This window comes from Trichoplusia ni, chromosome 6 (genome assembly GCF_003590095.1).
Source record: "Trichoplusia ni isolate ovarian cell line Hi5 chromosome 6, tn1, whole genome shotgun sequence".
NCBI classification, from domain to species: Eukaryota; Metazoa; Arthropoda; class Insecta; order Lepidoptera; family Noctuidae; genus Trichoplusia; species Trichoplusia ni.
Genome location: NC_039483.1, coordinates 12,988,730 through 13,009,885, shown reverse-complemented (window position 1 = coordinate 13,009,885; position 21,156 = coordinate 12,988,730). Strand labels below are relative to the sequence as shown.

Below are 21,156 nucleotides of genomic sequence, written 5' to 3'. Positions count from 1 at the left end.
TAATACGAAGATCTGAACAAAAGAAGTGGGCTAGCTAACCAAAAGATTATTCATTTTTTGTTCAATATAATTTCACTATTTTAAAAGCATTTCATAATCATTAACTTTAAATAAAGTTAACTTGTTTTTTTGGAAAACTTTACTCATTTCATTCGTTCGCAGCGGTCAGTCTGAATTTCAACTTTACTTTACGACTGTCCTTTTTACTTATTCATTCATGGCTCATTTCTATTCTGTGTTTTAGTCTCTGGCTCTGACTGACTCTGTCTGTCATTCAATCATTCCTTGTGTTCTGTGCTAACTTGTCAAGCGGCGGCGTTGTTCTGCGTTGCCGAAATTACTTAAAATTCCTGAAAATGGGGGTTCCTACAGAAATACAAGCTGAAGCTATTTCTTTAGTACATCAGTTTTTACAAAATATTGACAAACCTCTTGCGCAAGAATTTTTAAAGAAGACAAAAGCGGTGAGTTTATTCTTTCTTAAAAAAAACCACGTGTGGCCGGCCTCCACACGTGCTCGATGAAAGTGTTTAGTATAACCATATCATATCTTGTACGTTTGGGCTCAGATGTAATAGTGCTGGCGTCCTTATGTTACAATTTAATTAATCGAGATGAATTCCGTTGTTTTTCTAACTTGGTAGATTCGGACATTTTGTGTTGCAGGTCCGTGCTATAACTACATAAGTACTACCGAGTACTACGCAGCCCGTTTATTCTCTCGAATGATTCCGGCTATATAAGTTTCCATAAATTTTACCTCTATCAAAGCCGCCACACTACAATTCGTATTTTTCATAGTGAATTAACATGTGCCTTTATTTTGTTTTAGAAACCGCGTGTCAAGGGCCTGCCGTCACTCACAGACATTATACAGGTGTACAACAAGCAGAAAACTCCCCAAAAAGCTGCTGCTGAAAGGTTAATATTTAATTTCTAGGTTATGTGCATGCCATTTTTACATACTAAAAAAAGTCAAGGTTATGGCAGGGTACTCTGTATTTCTTGGTTTTTGTTCTTACTTATTATTTTTAGTCTGAATAAAATAATATTGATACTTATACCCAACTGGGTTTTCTTACTTCAGTTCCGATGAGGACTCCAGCGAAGATGAGAAAAAACCTGCACCACAAGTTAACGGTAAAAGTCAAGCTGCCAAGAAAAAACAAGAATCATCTGATGACAGTTCTGAAGATGAAAAACCTAAAACACAGGTAAATTATAAGTTAATTATTTTTAATATTTATTTACTGCAACAACTTATAATGATGTGAAATTTTTAATGAAATATTATGATTTGAATCTCATATATTCGTCACTACCTCTGAATATTTGGTTTTAGTTAGTAACTCAGTGCTTTTGTGAACAAGTCTAAATGAAAGTTATTTTTCAGGTTAAACCGAAAATTGCGGCCGCACCAGTGAAAAAGGCAGAATCATCATCAGATGACAGTGACAGTGATGATAATGCTACTGCTCAGCCAAAAAAGCAACCAGTGAAACCAACCAATGCTGCACCTAAAGTTGTCAAAAAGCAAGAGTCTTCTGATGATGACAGTAGTGATGATGAACCTAAAAAGCCAGTAAACAGAGTGCCAACTCCAGCTGCTAAAGCAACCCCAGCTAAGAAAAAAGAGTCATCTTCTGATGACGACAGCAGTGAAGATGAGAAACCTAAACCTCAAGTGAAGACACCAGCAAAGGCAGCACCACTTCCTAAAGTAGCAGCTAAAAAGGCAGAATCCTCATCAGATGATGACAGTAGTGAGGATGAGAAACCTAAGCCAGTGGCTAAGGCAGCTCCAGTAAAACCCCAGGCTAAGGCTACTCCGGCTAAGAAACAGGAATCCTCTTCTGATGACAGTGATGATAGTGAAGAAGACAAACCTGCACCCAAAAAACCAGCCCCCGCACCTGCTAAAGCAACCCCAGCTAAAGCAACCCCAGCTAAAGCAGCACCAGCTAAAAAGAAGGAATCATCTTCTGAGGACTCTGATGATAGTAGTGATGAAGATGCTAAACCTCAGAATAAGGCCTCAAAAGCACAGGCAACACCTGCAAAGCCTAAAGCCGCTCCAACTAAAAAACAAGAGTCTTCAGATGACAGTAGTGATGAGGACCAAATAGTGCCACAAAAAGCACTGCAGAAACCTCAGCCAACTCCTGTGAAGCCAGCCACTAAAGCTTCAGCTAAAAAGGAATCTTCATCTGATAGTGATGACAGCAGTGAAGATGAAAAGCCTAAGACTGTTCAAAAAACTCCAGCCAAAGCACCAGCTAAAGCACCTGCGAAAAAAGCGTCATCGTCAGATGATAGTGATGACAGTGATGATGAGCCATCCAAACCTGCTCCAAAGACTCCAGTCAGTGCTACTAAACCAAAGCCGGTTGCTAAAAAACAAGAGTCATCAGATGATGATTCCAGTGATGATGAAGCTCCTGCACAAAAACCTACTCCTGCTAAGAAAGCAGCATCTTCTGATGACAGTGATGAAAGCGATGAAGATGAAGCCCCACCAGCTAAAGTAGCAAAGAAAGAAAACCAGGTGAATACTAATTTTATTTAATTATTATGTTGTTACCATTCTAATTATGGATTTGTATTCCAACTCAGGCAAAGTACCAATGTGACTTTTTCAAAGGTATTTCATTAACCTAAGATACCACAGGCAAATAACAAATTAAGACATTGTGATGTAACCTAGATTCTAAATATTGGAATCAGAAATTGCCAACCTAAGTAATCACTGCTCAGAACCTTCTGCAAGTGGGAAGAGGCCTGTCTCCAACAGTTGGATGCAACAGTAAACTAGCATTAAAACAAACAAAAACAGAAATCCAACAGTTGTGAAAAGAAATACAACAAACTGTGATATCTCCCAACATGTTCAATGAAATTAAGAGATGTAAGGGACAACTTTGTGTTGGATACGTGTAAAGGATAAATTGTATATTAACATAAATAAATTTGTGGACCTTTCCAATTTGTACAATATTGTAGTACACTACTTTGACCTATCTCATAGGGTCCATCTCGCATTTCCATCTGTTGTTGTCCAATCTGTTGCACAGTTTTAAGTTATAGATGCATATAGGGACAGACAGTAAGGATGACTTCTATCATAATATGGTATTTTGTCTCAATTGATTCTTTGTTGTATTTTTTTTATGTGGTGTTTGTATTTTCATAGGCTGAAAATGGATTCCAAGGTGGTAAGAAGAGGAAAGCTTCCGAAGGTGATGCAGGTGTACCAGCAAAGAAGCCATACAATAACTTTGTAAAAGTAAGCTTTTTATAAGTTCTCCTCATAAGAATATAAGCCGCTAAGCAGCTTGCTAAGAGCAGTTTGCTAGTAGTATTTGCAGAATAGTCTAAGAAACAAAATAGAAAATTATATAATGGGATTTTTCCGAAAATAAGTACTTAGCTATATCAAAACAGGGTATCAGTCTGTTTATTATATATATTCTTCAGTATTCACATTTATAGCTTACACCAACATTATTGCTATGCAGTTTTGCTATTGAAAATTGCATTATGTGCCAACTCCTATTGGTTGTTACTCAATGCTTACCATATTGCGGAATCTGTAGTGGGATAGCACAAGCCTTTGCTATTCTTGTATAAATAGTCTGAAATAGTATAAATAAGATCTACATTTACAACTAACAATTTATGTTTTATCTATGCGCCTTAACTCTGTGATAAATTTTAGGGTACGGTTAGTGTGTCTACTCCCAATGAAAAAGATTCTCGCACGAGTAAACCTTCTCCATTTCGCCGAGTTGCATCAGATGCTATAGAAGTGGACCCTAGACTTAAGGATAACTCATTCGACGCTAAGGTAAATGCCCTAAAGTTTGAAAAGCCAAGGTAACTCCATGTTATGCCATTCTTGGATGCATTCGCCAATGGCGTCATCGCCAGTGGCTTGCGATAACATTTCGGGCATTTACTTTTTGGAATAATTTGGCTATCACATAGGGTTGTCTTGGTGGTTATAAAATAATGCTCTCTCTCTCAGGAGGGTGAAACCCAAGAAGATGCAGAAAATGATGAAGAAAACGAAGGCAATCAATCTGGTGGTTGGAACAATCGCGGGCGTGGCGGATTCAATCGCGGCCGGGGATTTAATGATAGGGGCAGGGGGGGATTCAGAGGCAGGGGAGGTGATCGTGGAGGCCGCGGAGGGTTTAACGATAGAGGCGGACGTGGTGGCCGAGGTGGACGCGGGGGCTTCGATAGGGGCGGCCGAGGTGGACGCGGAGGATTCGACAGGGGAGGTCGAGGGGGATTCGACAGAGGAGGCCGCGGAGGCGATAGGAGAGGTCGTGGAGACCGTCACTCCTGGGGAGGAGATAGGGGAGGGTTCAACAAAGGAGGTTTCAATGATAGGAAGAGCTTTGAGGGAGGAGATTCTCAGAACAAGAAAATCGTATTTGATTAAGTAAGTGACGACAATTATGTTTGTTGCAAAGAGGGAATTTTGGTTCCTTCAGAGATTTATAACAGTGAAATATGCCAGTGTGTATTTTGTTATTAATTTCAGCTATTTATTTTAAGTAAGCAACTACACATTCTAGAATAAATATGTTATAGAACGTGTCGTTTACAATTTTTTTTTTCTTTGATATGTTAAATTTATAGTTTTTTTTTTTTAATTTGTTTTATAGTTTGGGTCACGTGGTTCATGGGGTGAACGTGCTAATCAAGACTTAAAGCACACACGTGGCAAGTCATTTAAGCATGAGAAGACGAAGAAAAAAAGGGGCTCGTATCGCGGCGGTGCTATCGACACAGGAGTTCATTCCATCAAGTTTGATGATTAATTTGGGTCACAACACTCTTACTCGTATATTTTGATAGTGAACGGAATTCGTTCGTCGCTGTTCGCCCCCCTTTTGAAATGCGTACAAATGTACTATATTTTTTGTGACTTACGTTATCTGTATTAATATTGTTATATTACGAATAATATTTTCGAATAATGCTTAGGGTAATTCAGCATAAACTAGATGCTTTTTTCCTAGTTTAATTATTAGACAATTTGTATTTTAACATTCTTAGAGCATTGAATGTGACTTAGAAAGCAGATTTAAGATGTTTGAATTAATTGATCATTGCAGTCAGACATAATTAATTCCTTGACTATTTTTATACCACCTAATCTTCATAATGGACATTAATAATAGTATACATAGGCCAAATAAGATGAAGATGACTGGATAATTGTTGCCTGTATCATAATGACCCTCAACAATCTAGATGCCTTATTTGGTCTGTGGTATTGATAATGAAATCTTAAGCAAGTGTTGTTAGTCACGGAGAAGATAGTTAATAGATATGACGTAAAGCTTTTTAGTCTAATTATTCGTTTTCTTTATTTCACTCAGATATTTTACGTGCATTTATTTTATTTTTAATTGTTTTCGTTCTTATCTTGTTGGTTGGGGCCAAAAGCTTGTATGATTGTTACACAATCCGTGATGACATGGAATAATTTGATAAATAGATTTGCTTATGTTTTTTTTTTCTAATGTAAATAAACGTGTATTTTACGTACGAAACTGTGTACATAGGGTAATTTAAGATAATACTTAATTATAGGATAAAAAATACATGTAGGCTGTACCTAAAGTAACAATAAATACAATATTGTATTTTAAGGATAAATCTTTTGTTTTAATAGTCGATAAGCCCGCCTTTTTATTATAAAGTTGGTAAGCCTATTTCACTTGAGTTTTATTTTCCAGAAAGACACAAACGTCACGACATATTTCTTCGTTTTTTCTATGCGCAAAAACTCAGCTCCGGTAAGCCATTTCCACCGGAACTGCTGACAGAAGCGAGATAGAAATTCTATCTATTCGATATTTTACAAACACATCACTGGTGGAACGCAGCCTTAAATTCTATATAAAGCGCGAGTTATAATGTAAATAAATTACTTATTTGAATGACAGCGCAAGTATCCTAGGCCTGTGACTAGAATTGTTTTTCCGAGTTAGTTCCTAAGCACACTTATTCAACAAGTCCTACAAAAAATAAACAATTTTGTATGGAGACGTGTACGCGTCCATATTCTGCTTTCTCGGCAAACCAGTATAAAATGGGGATGTGTTGATACTAGTGTGGATCGATACAAAGCAATATGATCCACCCGATTTTTTTTCAATACAATGGCTTAGTGGATCGATACAAGTGATGAGGATCGGATCTGATCGCAAAATCAGATATAGATTTCCTTTACTACTAAGAATGGCCTACATATTATATTATGAACTGATTCATATTTCAATATACCTTTAATTTCGTCAAGATCGGCACTTGTGATAAGATCACCCATTTTTGTATTACATTTTGCTTTCTCGAACCGCTAATAACCATTGTGAATAGCAACAAAATCTCCACATAAAACTGTCAGTGATTCTTAAATTTAAATGGTCAAAAATACATGTCTATTTATTTTAAATTATTGATGCGACCCTGGATCGATCCTAAAAATCGCATCAAATCTTTTGTATCAATACAGTGTTTAACGATCCGGAGTATCGATACAAAGTTTTCGGATCGAACATCCCTACAAGTTACTAACTATAATATTCCTGTTTTTTTTTACTTTTATTGTTTTATATTCTTCTACAAGAAACTACAAAAACCATGTTGAGGGGCCAAAACTAAACGAGTACCTATCAGCTTACCGACTTCGCAGCATATTCAGCGCCGTACGCCTACACAGTAGACCGAAGTGTTTCAGCATTGATAGCACGTTATAATGGCTGTTCCCATTGTTACGACGCTGTACGCTGCTGATAGAAGCAGAGCTGTATAAGTGTGATCAAAGTCGTTCAGTGAAGCGCCAATGGAGCTGAATAAGGGACTACGCAACTTATCAAGAAAACTGAAATGTATTAAAATGCATTTTTATAATTTTAGTTTAAGTTTGTTAAATTAAATGTAATTCGAAAAAAGTAGTTCGTCCCAAAAAAGTAACGACGTATGTATATCTAATAAAACAGTTGTTACTTACACTCCTTTACCGACCTGTCTTTTATGGGAAAAAATACAAGTAATACTGCGCGTTGAGCCTTGAGGGAAGTAAGTAGTGCAGTAGCGTCTTGGCAGTTCGGAAATGCAATCGTTTTAATTCCTAAACTAAGTACACTTCATATTGACAATGTTAATGTCAGATCTTGCCATTGTAAGAGGGGGTTTATTTATTTTCTAAAAGGTATAATCGTTGAGGGGTCCTGTTCATTCGATTTTTAACAAGTTACCCTAGATTTTGTGTGATTTGTCTCGGTGACATAGAAACATCTTATTTTTTAATATTTGACAATGCTTAGAAACTTGAAAACGATAGCAACAGTGAATCAAAGGACGTATAAAAACTTCGGTCATAAAAGACAACCTGTACCTATATTTACGACATTATGGCATGGTTTCCTAACTTTTACATTTATAGGATTAGTGATTAAATGGGACAAGTAAGTTAATTGTGTTTTGAGCTTTTGCCGTCATTTGGTTTTTACAGACGCATACTGTACACTGCTTTTTTTTCTGTATTACTTTCTCTAGAGGTTTTTGTCTAAGACAATTATAATTAATCAAAATCTATACAATCTGCTGCTTTTTACCAATGAAATAACCAATTTCTGGTCTTTTTTTTTCAGAGTAAGAAACTTTATATTTGGTGGGGAAGACATAAAACCTCCAGAAACCTTAACTGAATCAATAAATTATAGAAAAAAATCAATAGCACACACAGATTAGTCAAATTTTATTTGTGAAGTTAGTATTTATTACTAATACATAATCTTCAATAATAATGTAAGGGTTGGTGCTGCCTTGAATTTTTTATTTTAGTGAGTCTGTAGTTATTTGTTAAATACATTGTTGAGTTAACTGTTTTATTTTTCTAATTTCTACTTATCTTCTGTTTACTTTCAAATTTATACATATTTTGGATACATGTGTTTTGTGCACAACAATTCCATGTAACATTGAGATCAATATTTAATACCTCAATAAATAAATACTCATTACACTCTCAATTCTTTATAAACTTTCAACATCAGAACCAGATCAGAGTAACAAAATACATTCACCAATTAAAATACATCTTTTTTGGGATAATAAGAACCTAACATGTATGTATCATTCTGATCTGGTCAACTGCTATTGTTAATGAACTATTTCTATTTCTATGTTAGTAACAGTTTCACATTGGGCAGCTGCACCTCTTCCTCTTGAACATAAATTTAGTAATGTAAAAATTAACAAACCCAGTTGTTAATTTTTTTAATAGCTTCCACATTTAAACCTTGTTTTGCAAGACTCTTCACAACCATGCATACTCAGGGCATATACACTTGAAAACATATTTTGTGTACCACACAATTGCTTGCCTTCCTATGCGGGGATTGAACCCACAATATGGCATGCACAGCATGCTTAGTTTGGTGACCCATACCACGTAGTTATGCATGTAGTCTAAACAATAAACACCACATAATTGCTTGGGTAGAAATAAAACAATCACTTAAAATAAAATACTTTATTTAAGCTCACATAGTACTTATGTGTTATGCTAATTGCAATAAAGTAAGTCTAAATAAATAGTTCTTAAAATTAAGATTATTACCAACAGTAAATATAAGATTTCAATTTTTTTATTTATGTATACATACTTTATTAAATACAGCAGGGTAAAAAATAATTAAACAATCTAATGCATGATAATAACATTACAATTTTATTAAAACTTATAAGAGTACACATACATTACATTACTCTAATTATCTTGTATAGTTGGTGCACCAATCATTTCATCGGTATGTCTCCGATCTATATGACTTCTCGATATTTTTAATATTTAGGACTACTGTTAATGTTAGTAACAGTTTACTGCAACATTCCGGAAGCTGTATACAAAGCCTTATTTAAAATGTGAATTATCACAATACTGCCAGCAATTTCTAGTAGTGAAAAGCACCAAATTGTTAATTAGATATAAAATATTATTGATTATTGAGACACGAAAGGGGTCAAGAAGGTTTTGTTACCTGTGACTATTTACAACTTATTCAATCAAATTGGTAAAAATATAGAAACAAAATGTCCCTGAATTCAATGACTAGTTAAATATGCGTATAATTTCTAAAATTCCATCTTATTTAGTTTTATTACCAAGACTGTTTTGCTTTACGTACTGATAAATAAGATTGTATATAATTAATAAGAAACACAGAATTGCTGCATGATAATGTATTGGCATATTATAAATAGCACTCAGCACTCCGGGTTTTCTGTCACTGACACTGTTTACTTTAGATAAACTCTTTTTGGTGTCCTTATTTAATGAAATTTCATTTGTAATTGTTTCATTCGTACTTAGTTTATCCTCTTCGCGAGTATTGAATGTTTTCTTGGGTTCATCACTAATTAGATTCTTCGTCGATTTCGATTCTACTACATTTTCTTCTTGTTTTCCTTCGATTGTTGTGTGGATCAAGTGTTCAGTTACCCCTTCTTTAGTAAAATCTGGTGTTGGAGTAAATCGGTCTTTGACACCTGAACAAACGTCTAAACTCTCCTGTAAGTAATGGTCTATCTTAGTTAACTGCTCTGAAATGAGAAGGTTTGCAAGTGGACTGTGAGCTCTTTCTATTGGCTCAAACACATGTGGTTTGTCAAAGTTTTTGCCCTCTAGATTTAATTCAGGCTCCAAGCTATCTTTATCAAATACATTTTCTTTACTCAGCGAATGTACTAAAACAACAGGATTGTCGAAAGAGTTTTTATCCCCGTTATATATCGGTTGCAAGTTATCCTTATCAAATAACTTATCCTTACACAACGAATTTACAATCTTGTAACTTTGTAAATCTTCATAAGTGTCTTTAATATATTCGACGGGACTCTTCTGTTGAATCCTGTACATCTGTGACGGTGTCAATAATCTCGGTGAATCGAGTTCTGGCGGTACTGGAGTGAATTTTACCGTGATAACATTTTCGTTTGTGATCGTCTCAGTTTTAACGATGTCATTTATGTAATTATTCCCTTTTGTGATAATGGTTGGGGAATCAGTAGTGTCATGTCGTACAGAATTTTGAACTCGATCCACGGTGACTTTGCTGAGTAACTTGCCATCAGTGCTTCTTATGTCGGAAAACAGTCCTCCATCGAAGTGGAGGGGCGTTTCCAACTTCCTAGTTCTCTGGGGAGAGGGCGTACTGAGAGGAGGCGTGATAGGTGAAGGAGAAACAGGTCGAAAAGTAGTAGTCGTGTAAACAGTGTCGGAGTTATACATTAACTGCTGAGGACTTCTAGCGGGCGTGAGTTTTACAGAAAGGTCTACCTCCCTTGGCGAAGAAACTCTGTCCTTCGAGATTCTTTTTGCACACCTGTAAATAACAATTGTTATAACATTATTAAGACGTCATAATATTTTTATCTATAACTATTTTATTTAGTCGCATATCCTTCAAAACGACTTATTTTCTATTTACTTTATCTAAATCCTTGCATTGTGCATTACTTCTAATAAAAACCTATGTAATATAAATTAGGTATGTATTAATTAACTATAGACAAACAAACATAGCAACACAAGTATAATAATATAATAAGTTAAAACATAAAAATAATAAAATAGCCAGAACTACTCAAACCGGTTCATGAAAGCATTTCTACAAGCGGATTATGTAAGGTTGACAACTACTGGGATGGTAAAACACGCTATGATATCTTCCTGAACTTTGGGAAGTTGAATATTAAGTCAATAATTATGTACAGTATGTCTTTCTGTTATTATAACATACGGGCAAGTATACAATTTTAATTCACACACAAGATCACAGTTATTGGTAAAAGGGAGCATTTGGCAACGTATGACGAGCTTTGTATAGAGACGTGGGTAGATCGATATTTTATATAAATTTTAATTGTATTCCATATTTGGAAAATTGAAGTTATGAACTCAATGAATGCCATATTTTGTTCAAATGATTGTTTTCACTACTATACAAAGTAAAATTACCTTTGAATGGATTTCCAAAGTTATAAGTTTCTCGGATATTTATATGGATTGGTTATAGGGCAGATGCTAAAATAAAATGTATTAGGAAACGCGCTTAGTATGTGCACAGTGGTTTTAACTTTCAAAAGGTAGCCACTGCAATCTTTGAAATGCCATGACTGTTCTGAATAGTTGTGCATGAAGTGTCGCCGAATTATTTCCTATCGCATGTGGTCGATAAGTGCGCGTGTGGATTAAGACGTTTTGACTATTTTATTACTGAAAATTTAAATTTTTGCACATAATCGTTATAGTACATAGTTACTGGTATTTGTGAATAAGTGTATTTTAGTAGGAGTCTCATCATACGCACCGTGCAGTTGAAGCACTGACTGTGGTAGTTATTGTTGAGCGCCTCGACCCACCTGTCGCCTGCCTCCACGGGGAAGCCGCAAGCGAAACATTTTGTCGTGAACAGGTCGTTCCAATCTGAAAATTACATTAAAATAATTGATACCCAAAAAAAATAAGGTGTTTTTTCCATAGAATTGTTGTTCAGTTCATACCAGCTTCACAGTATGGCAGACCATCTTCCAGGAAGAAGGGGTTGTTTCCGAACAGTTTTCCACAGTATACGCAGTTGAAGCATTCTGGGTGGTAGTGCTTGCCGATAGCGTTTAAGCAATCCTGTAATGATAAATACACAAACAAATTATCTTCAAATCTTCTCACCATGGCGTCTTTCATTCTCTGCCATAAACGTTATTTAAGAACAAGTTATTTATGAGTACTTACGCCCTTAATTTTGGCGTGACACTTATCGCAGGCAGGGGCGATGTACTGTTCAAAACAGAATTCACAGTATAGTTGACCATTTTCTTCAACGAAACCGATGTCCTGAAGCGGGCGCCTACACGTAGCGTTCACGCAAATGAAGTGCTCAGGACACCAGATGCGGCCCAAAGCCGTAATGAATGGTCCCCTGTTTAAAATAGATTAATATTAAACTCATGCTTGATTTATTATAATTTAATTATCTATTGATCTATACAACAGGTTAATTATGTTAAAAGAAAATCAAACAACACTCGTGCGTTTTATAGAATTGTCTGGATTGCTTTGTAACTTACTTTGACCATATTTCTGTCTAATACTTTTATGTTAATAAAGCATACGTTACCTGGTAATGGCTTTGTCACACTTGTGGCAAACGGGGTACAGTCCTTCTGCTACGTCGGCGCAAGTAATTGTACTAAGTGGGCGCGCAATAATATGCGAGTCCCTTCTACCATCATCGTCTCTTGACGTTTTCTTCTGTCTACGTCTAACGACTATTTCTTCATCTGTATTTTGTTTTTCTTGTTTCATTTCACTACCAGAGAATTTCTTTGTTTCATCAGCATTTACGTAGTCAGTGCAATCGTTGGATTGATCATGACCATTATTTGCGGATTTTTTGTAGGTATACAGTGAATTGTTGATTAAATTGTTAGGAAGCTCTTTCTTTTTAGCCAAATCGTCATCGTAATGGGCAGATACATTTTTATTGTTTTCAGATTTAGAAACGTGGTCGGAGTTATTAGTTTTATTCCAAATGTTTGTGTCGCTAACGTTGTTGATCAATTCGCTTGATTTGTTAAGACTGTTTGTGGAATTGAAAGTATTGTCGGCTTTTTCGAATAATTTTCTTTTGTTAAGTGTATTAGAATAACCACTATCGAATTTTAATTCAGGTTTGTTTTCATGGTTCCCATGATTATTATTTGAACCGTTCATACTGTTAAGAAAAGACGATTTGTCTATGCCTGTTTTCCGCAATGTGCCCGTAAAGTTATGTTCAGATTTATCTTTAAGCGAATCTTCACTACTGGAATAGCCGCTACCATTATTCGATTTATCACTGTTGATGATTAATCGATCATCCATGACGAGGCTGGCGTTAAGGGTTTTAGGGATTGTGTTGTATTTCTTTTTATCGTCACTGTTATTTAGCGGATGACCAATTGGAGTACTATGAACATTAAAAGTTGGTATAGGCGAGTTTGGCAACGGTGGTGGAATCAAAATGTTTGGTTTCGACATGGACTCGTTTGCTGGATGGTTGTTTTTAATCGTATCTTTAATTTTGTCACCAATACTTTGAATACTGTCATGAGTTTTATAGCCTCGTTCCAAAGTCTTGGTTAAATTGTTTTCCACCGTAGGTACACTATCGGAATTAAGCGGATGTTTTGTTACTACTGTATCTTGTATTTTATCTGCCATAGATTGAATATGGTCAGCTGGCTTAATTTTCCTTTGTATCCCGATTTCGTAACCATTAAGGGCCATTTTAGCCATTTTTCTGATGAGTCGTTCTTCTGCTGGACTTTTGTATTCCGGTTTAAGAGGACTGCTTGAAGTCAGTAGATCATTAGCTGTTATAAAACCAAAACAATCACATATACAAACATGTTAAAAGCAAAATTAATCTTATAAATGTAAAAGTTAGTGCAAAAATCATTTTATAGACACGAACAACATACAATAATCTCTAAAAGTACTAAAAACCTAATAATAATATTAGAATCATACAAACATCACACAAATATTCAAACTTTTATTTCATGCAGCACACGAAACGCTATACCATCGTTTACATTTCAATCACCTAATATGCCCATTACAGGAAGCGCATAGTGGGACACGGGAGCCGGGCAGCGCAGCTTTATTCAAAACACCCCTTCCTCGTTTTGGTGCGGAGGAAACACCAAAAGTTTTGCCACGAGCGGCAGCTCCTACACTCGAACCTGTCGATGGGGTAGGATCACACACTGGACCTAGGTTAGCACCAGAAATCGAAGGCTTTGGATCGTAATTGTCTATTGTTCTATTGGCGGACTGCATATTTTGATTAGTAAGGTTAAGAGATGAACTCTGTTGTGTAGGTGGCAAACTCATCATAGGTGGTGGAAACACTTGTTTTGGGTTAATGTTGGAAGGTCGAATGTTAGAGTCCACATTTTCTTCGTATGCCCCAGAAAATGATGAACCCCCCTTTCTGATCTCAACTACTTTAGCTGATTGCTTTCTTTCAAATTCTTCAAATGTTTTTCTAGTCGTATGTACTGTGGTATTTCCCTGTTCTATAACATTCTGAGACTGCATTTGTCTTTGACCGTAATTTTCTTGAACTAAAGAGTCTTCTTTAAATTTCATATCGCCCTTAGTATAATTTTCGCTTTTGTATCCGACGTTTGAATGCTTCTGCTCTTTGACCATGCAAGGCTGACTTTGTTGACTTTGTCCCCAGCTCTTAGTTGCACCAGTATTATAAATTTCGGCTGCGGTTTGGAAGTTCCTTTGATCCATTTCATGTTGCCTTTGTAAGTTTGTAGCATCTTGAGAAACATATGAATCCGATGAATAATATTGTGGTTGTGGATCTTTAATGCGTGGTGCTTGAGCTTTCAACGGGTTCGGAGGAGGACCCTGCGCAGGTGATCGAGATCTAGGTTTCGGCGTAGGCGACCTGCTGCCTTCTCGACTTGACGGTTCATACAAATGGCTCTCTGGGGCCAAATGTTCTACAGTTACTAAATTCATCTGATAATGTGGAATAATCGGCGCCGGTTTGTTAATCATACTACTTGGAGTTGTTGGACGACTACTGCGAGGAACTGGACTGCTTGTTACTCTCATGAAGTTATCATCAGTAACTGGTTGAAATGTCATAGTAATAGGAGTTTCTTTACGGAACTGTACTGGAGGCTGCTGAACAGGAGTTTTTATTTGTGGAACTCTTTGCGGTTGTACTTGGGGAGAGACATAGTGAGACTGCGGTTGTGCTTGTGGATTTGGTTCAAGCGATTTTTCCTTCGGCCTAGTGGGTGGGTTAGTTGTTGGCGTAACCGGTCTTTGCAAAACTGCGGGAGCATTATACATATCTGGTGAAATTCCTCTTTGTGAAGGCAGCTGTTCAAAGTTTCTTTGATAAGGTGGAATACTATCGGGTTTATGCAATCCAGACTTAGACCTAACCGCAGTTGAAGTTAGTGATTCCTTTTTGTCTAATTGTTCAAAATAATTTTGAGCCGTTTTAACCGAAGAATACCCTTGACTGGCCATAGTAGTCGAGAGTGAAGACTGCTGCATCATCATTGATTCTGAATAAGATGTTTCTTGTTTTGTTTTGGTTGCCTGAGTGAAGCTGGTTTTTAATTCATTACTAATAGGAGGAAAGTTTTGCAGCATGCAAAACTCTTCAGGTTGCGGAGGGGGAAATACTTGCTTAGGAACCGGTCTAAAGGCAGACATTTCAGAAGATGACTGCAGCTTACACGTATTTTGCATCGCTGAGAATTCAGAATGCATATGATCAGTCATTTGAGTTGTTGTTTGAGTTGCAATAGGTTTGACAATATCAGATAGGTTGGTTTCTGTCAGAGAAATAGTACTTGTCATGTATTGATTTGTTTGACTAGTACTTGTACTGGTACCAAATGGACTGTAAGGCCTATCTGGAGCAATAGTTAGGGCATCCCTTAGCGATCCCCTTGATATTGATTGATTGCGATTTGGGTTTTCTTCATAGGTGGTTATTGGCGTAAATGGTCTATCAGGCGCCGTTGTCAAAGCTTCCACTAAAGGCGTCGTTGCTGCTTCGCGTGGTGTTTTAGGTTCTATAACTATTTTAAAATCGGGTGGTATGTATGGTTTTGTTTCTGCGGGCATTGGAACTGGAGGTTCAACTTTTTCGGGAGGGTTGTATGTCTTTATGGGTGGTATTGGTGAAACAGCACGTTTTTCTTGCATGAACATCGGTGATTGTTGTGCAGGCAACTGCGTTCTATTTATTTCAGCCATCTCTTGTGACTCGATCTGTTGTTCCTCTAAATGCTGAACTGGTTTTTCTTCACATATAGGTTGTCCGGTTATACTGATAGGCTGACAAGGTTGAGGTAATGGTGAATATGGGCGATCCGGTGCAGTTGTTAATGCATCTACGAGTGATCCTGCCACATTTTGCTGGGATACCGGGTTATTGCAGGTTTGCATAGTGCCTAACTTAGAAGTTTCCGATTGTATGTTGGTTTTCTCATTGTATTTATTTTCTAGTTGTGCCGTAACTTGTGATCCACGAACTTCATTCTGCACTGCAGCTTCTTTCGTTTGACTAACTTGTTCATTATTACTTACGACTTCATGACTTTCTACAGGTTTATTAGTGTTTGATTCTTGTCTTACATTTTGACTAGCACATTCAATGTTAGATTCAGTATTCTGAATAACTTGTCTCTTATCTTCAACTTTTGGAGGATCAGATATTTTTACAATTTTGCTTTCAGAAATTTTAGACTGTACGTCTTCTTTAGATTGAATGGTTTGAACTTTTTCAATTTTGCTTACAGGATTATCGCCCTTTGAAGGGCAAGTTTGTGCTTCATATAAAGTTTTACTTTGGCATTTTGAGGACTCCTGTGAATACGACTGTATGGTTTGACTCGTAGATTCTTGCATTATTTGGGATTGTTTGCTTTGTGCAATAGATTCGGATTTAGTGGTTGCAGTCATAGAAGACATTGCCGCAGAAGCATACGAAACACTTGATGAAAATTCTTCTATTTGTTTTGAAGATGTTACAAATTGTTCCATTTGTTGTTGCATATTCGCAATGTTTGATTCGGTGTCTTTAATGATTTTGTTGACCGACTGCGATATAATTTCTTTCCCACAAGCAGGAGCCGCAGGCTTCATACTGGGGTCATACTTTGGCGGTTCATCATCAGAGGGATTGGCGGGTGGGGGCCACACAATGCTTTTTACATTTTGTGCTGTTAGTCAGTTATAGTATTAGAAAGGTTATAAAAGGGAAGAAAATAGATGAAAGTAAAGATTAGTAAAGTCGAAGAAGCCACTTAATGTAGAATGATGTAAACGAATTAACTAATAACAAACTGTTTAAAGAAGCAGAAAGTTAAGATTGATTTGATAGAAATTAGATGCTATTATTATTAAGTGACGCATAACTCGACAGTGCCAGGGCAGTAGTTATTCAATGCTGCGGCTGCTATAGACATGGCTGCCCGCGTAGCGCATTCACACTATGTTCTCTATTATGTACACTTTAAAAATAATAGCTAAAATAAGCTGAACTGCACCTATTTATATAAATTACCTTTAAAAAGGGAACCTGGGGTCTCTGTCGGAAATAAATAATTTTCTTAAATCATTCAATTCATATTTTAAATTTCAATTTTGTACCCGTTGCACCTTATGATCATCGTCATTGTTAAAAATTTAAGTCTCCAAGTTTTAAATAAAATAAAATGAATACCCAATAATACACTAGGTACTCGATGAAAAGTAAGTTCTCGAAGAAGTAATAAAACTATTTATTGGGTATCAGGTATCGAAATAATGATCTACATGTGAGGTTCGGACATCGGCACGTCCATAGTATTTTGTCCAAAACATTTTAAGGCACAAACGATGAAACATCATTCTATAAATGCAAGACATTGATATGAATGAACATAATGATTTGCACCTTTTGCACTTCTAAGTAAACTTCCGTTGCATAAAAAGTATAAAAAATATTAACTGTGTTACAAAAAATAATTGTACTCAAAATCTTTGGTAGTTGCTCTCAAAAAAATATGTTACTATAAAAATAAGTTATCTGTTTATAAAACATAAATAATTAATTTAGTTATAAAATATATTTATCTAGCTGGTACGTTTTATGTACCTAATAAACACCTAGTACTTCCACAATGTTTTGTAATTATTTTTACCAAGGCAAATGTTATGGATAAAACCATCCGGATTTAGATTGCTTAGTACAATGCTTATTTAAACTTAGTACAGCTAAGCTGAAAAAAAAACATTGCGAAAGGCTTAGGAGCCCAGGTAATTTCCATTAAACGGCAAAAGTAACTCTCTTACTGGGCGCGAATGGAGCCGCTGGTGGAGGTACAGGGGCCGGGGCTGGAGCGACCAGTGGGGCCGGCGCTGGTGCGGGCGCGGTGACCGGCCGCGCGGGCGACATCGGCGCTGAGCGAGGAGACAGCGATGGAGAGTAGGCAGACCCGATTGAGGATCCGAATGGCTTCGGTCCAGACAGGTTGCTTGATGGCTGTACAGAAATTGCTTATTTAAAAGGAATCGGAGTATGTAACATCCAACCTATACTACGAGAAATCAACACCAGAAGTCTAAGAGGGAATACTTCTAGTTCCGGAGACCGGAGAGGAAAATATTTTGTACTTACGCTGAACAGAGAAGACGATCCATTGGTGTAGTTGTTAGTCGCCAGTGGTGGCAGCGGAGTCGAGTATGTGTTGCTAGGGATCCTGCTGCCACTGTGCGAAAAATAAGTTGTGTTGTAAGTTTCAATAACCTTGCTCTTATAATATCATTTGGGATAAAATATATTTAAAATCCAGATTGAACAGTATGCTGGCTAGAGTATAGTACATAGTACATAATTAGAGTAATCCTCTTTTTTAAACGAAAATAACGGCTTAAAACTTACGGAGGCACGGTAACAGGTTCAAGATTGGGCGCAGGCGGGTTGTTGCGGGCGACGAGCTTAGCGTGAATGTCACAATACAGTTTCCCGTTCAGGTTGTAGTAGCCCTGATTTTTGAGTGAAGTGCCGCACGTCGAGCACTTGAAGCATTCCACGTGCAGGTTCTTGTCCTTGATGCGCACGAACACACCGCTATTACATACAAGCTTTGGTCAGTTGACAGCGTGGAATAACGCATCAGGCAAGATGTAGGTGGATACGCTACATAAGCATGAAGTTGAAATGATAAAGGACTATTTCAAAAAAACAAGTCATATCATATTTTGTGTGAAATATATGTACGGTATGTTTTACAGATATAATAATATACTTTGTCATACTTGTTACTCGCTACAAACATGCTCACCGACTTGCTCGTGCTTAACCACCAATGTTGCAAAATTACACTGGTGCTCATCTAAACAATATGGATAGCGAAGTGAGGACATGCTCAGTGAAGATATACAGTGGTGCTGATACATAATATCATTCTGCCTAACTACAAAGTATGAAGGAAAGATGAAGATAATTAATTAATGATATATGATTGCGCTTCTTAGCACAAATATCGTGACGAGAACGGAATATGAAATGAAAAATAAGGACGTTTCGTAAAACACGATATATGTACTAACTTACATGTCACGTCTCCCAACGATGCCGTCCAATATTTACAACATAAACTTTACAGAGGGAGCAATCGCAACACGAAGGACCACATTGAATTATTGTAATCTACACGATAGAGCTAGTGCACAGGTCGACACGGTCGCAAACACGTCAAGACATTCCGTGGTACGTCGCTTACATAATGTAGCGATTACAGTCGGAGCAATAGGGGGTGTCGTTGACGACCGGCAGCGCGTCGCGGGGCTGCGGCAGCGCGGGCGCGCCGAGCGCGATGCGGCCGTCCGGCAGCACCTCGTGGCAGCCCATGGGGATGCTGGGCCGGTGCGGCGGCTCGGGCGCCAGCTGCTCCTGCGGCGTCTGCGTGCCCGTGCTGGCGCGCGCCACGGGCGGCGGCGGCTGCGGCGTGCCCGCCAGCACGCGCGGCGTGCGCGAGCGCGACCGGTGCGTGCGGTGCAGGCTGCACGGCGTGCCCGCGCGCGCCACGCTCGCTCGCGAGTAAAAGTGAGAAGGCTCTGCTGGCCCGCAATATTGTGTTATTCCTATACTCGAGGACATACATTTCTTACCAGGTTACCGGAGACCCTAACGAATGTACGATGTTGAATACCGCAAGACGAAGTTCGATCGAACAGCGCGCAAAACCTAAGCCTCATATCGTTGAAGAAGATCCGAAACCATCGGTTCTCAAACGCAGAGAGAAATTTAATTTGTGCTTTGTACCGTGTCGGCCCGCGCTTGTCGTCCGACTTACGTGATGAGTCTTTCGCACTCCTCGCAAATGTTCTGTCCAGGGGGCAAGCCTCCGGTATTGTTGACGGGAGCGTCGGGCCGCGTGATAGGCGCCTGCACGTGGCGGAGCCCGCTTACTGGAGCCGGGGCGGCCGTTGGGCCCACGGGTTCGACTACTATGCCAATTAGGAGATTTTATTAAAATCTGATCGTTTCATTCAAATGATTCTTTTTTATTTAAAGACATTGATAACGATCAAACCTTCTAGTAGCTAATTCATCAAGGGCGGCTTATTCTTTACACATTTGCATAAAACAGGTTTTCTAAGCCTGAACTTAGCCGTATACGTATATAGATTCTGAAATGCTCTTAAAATTTAAAACGTTTAAGCATGGATGAACCTACGCCATTTACTCTTCACGACAAAATACCTTCACAACGATGGCTGTACGGCATTTTTGCATTTTTTTATTGAAACCAGAGATAAAAAATGTGTCATAAATAAACAAATGACCATTTCAAGGTGGATATTTCAAATCGTATGACGTATTGTGGATCGTGATAAACGAATTCCACTGAAATAAGATTAATCTTTATACCTGGTTCGGGGTCGTTCTGTTCCTCTTGCAGAACCTTGAAAACGGCACTTTTTTCTGCATCGTATGTCTTCTCATTTTTCTTAAAGTTCACTCTGTCAATAGATAATAAAAAAGTAAAGCAGTTATTTAGGTAAAAATGAAAATAATATATTATTTTACGGAAAAGTTAAGTTTTGGGTGCTATGGCGCCATGCTATGGCGAAAGGATAAAAACTTAAGTTAGCAATATGTTATATGTTTACATCAAAACGTAGGTACATAGGTATTTGGAGTATTTGGTCTATGTATGCATCGATCTCAAAATGCACGGTTCATCTCTTAGGAAGAATCTATGTACAATTTGTTTTATTTATTAAGCGCATAAGCGCAATAAAATGTCCGCGTTTTGCTCGATTTGTTTATGATTTCATCCATCCATCCGTATTCTACAGATTTTTTAAATGTTTCCTTTACGTTTCCTTAATTGATTTGATAACATGTTCATTGTTATCAAAATTATTGGAGTTAACCTATTAAAATTATCCGGTATTGAATCGCGTAAATAAATAGTCGTGTCGATATCGGAGCAGTTCCGTTTAATTTAAACAGAAACGGTATGAACGTTCTTCAAAGTATAATAATG

At 37.5% G+C, this 21,156-nt stretch overlaps 3 protein-coding genes across 12 annotated transcripts in view; 1 reads left to right on the top strand and 2 right to left on the bottom strand.

Annotated features, from left to right (window-relative positions):
* Positions 1 to 21,156, bottom strand: part of LOC113495472 (carbohydrate sulfotransferase 11-like) — a 602,728-nt gene that overhangs the window by 41,144 nt on the left and 540,428 nt on the right. The window lies entirely within an intron of this gene.
* Positions 272 to 5,666, top strand: LOC113495465 (nucleolar protein dao-5). Of its 3 annotated transcripts, XM_026874215.1 has the most exons (8): positions 272 to 464; positions 833 to 921; positions 1,088 to 1,214; positions 1,394 to 1,621; positions 1,916 to 2,545; positions 3,191 to 3,283; positions 4,025 to 4,447; positions 4,674 to 4,759. In XM_026874215.1, the coding sequence occupies exons 1-7, from the start codon at positions 357 to 359 to the stop codon at positions 4,445 to 4,447; spliced, it is 1,698 nt and encodes a 565-aa protein (XP_026730016.1). In that variant the 5' UTR covers positions 272 to 356; the 3' UTR covers positions 4,674 to 4,759. The 3 variants fall into 3 exon arrangements, with proteins under 3 accessions (XP_026730016.1, XP_026730015.1, XP_026730014.1); XM_026874214.1 differs by lacking the exon at positions 4,025 to 4,447 and adding an exon at positions 3,716 to 3,844 and having other exon boundaries at positions 1,394 to 2,545; positions 4,674 to 5,666; XM_026874213.1 differs by having other exon boundaries at positions 1,394 to 2,545.
* LOC113495458 (PDZ and LIM domain protein Zasp) overlaps positions 8,733 to 21,156 on the bottom strand; it is a 36,167-nt gene continuing 23,743 nt past the window's right edge. The window contains exons 6-16 of one of the 6 annotated variants that reach the window (XM_026874188.1): positions 20,535 to 20,626; positions 19,384 to 19,717; positions 18,540 to 18,728; positions 18,276 to 18,366; positions 17,951 to 18,140; positions 17,181 to 17,204; positions 13,674 to 13,812; positions 11,819 to 12,005; positions 11,590 to 11,710; positions 11,397 to 11,512; positions 8,733 to 10,409 (exon numbers count right to left, since the gene is read on the bottom strand). In XM_026874188.1, the coding sequence (XP_026729989.1) occupies positions 10,332 to 10,409; positions 11,397 to 11,512; positions 11,590 to 11,710; positions 11,819 to 12,005; positions 13,674 to 13,812; positions 17,181 to 17,204; positions 17,951 to 18,140; positions 18,276 to 18,366; positions 18,540 to 18,728; positions 19,384 to 19,717; positions 20,535 to 20,626 (1,561 nt within the window). In that variant the 3' untranslated portion in view covers positions 8,733 to 10,331. Of the gene's footprint in view, positions 10,410 to 11,396; positions 11,513 to 11,589; positions 11,711 to 11,818; positions 12,006 to 12,203; positions 13,441 to 13,673; positions 16,837 to 17,180; positions 17,205 to 17,950; positions 18,141 to 18,275; positions 18,367 to 18,539; positions 18,729 to 19,383; positions 19,718 to 19,956; positions 20,111 to 20,534; positions 20,627 to 21,156 lie in introns of all 6 variants that reach the window. The other 5 variants (XM_026874183.1, XM_026874185.1, XM_026874184.1 and 2 more) reach the window with 5 other exon arrangements.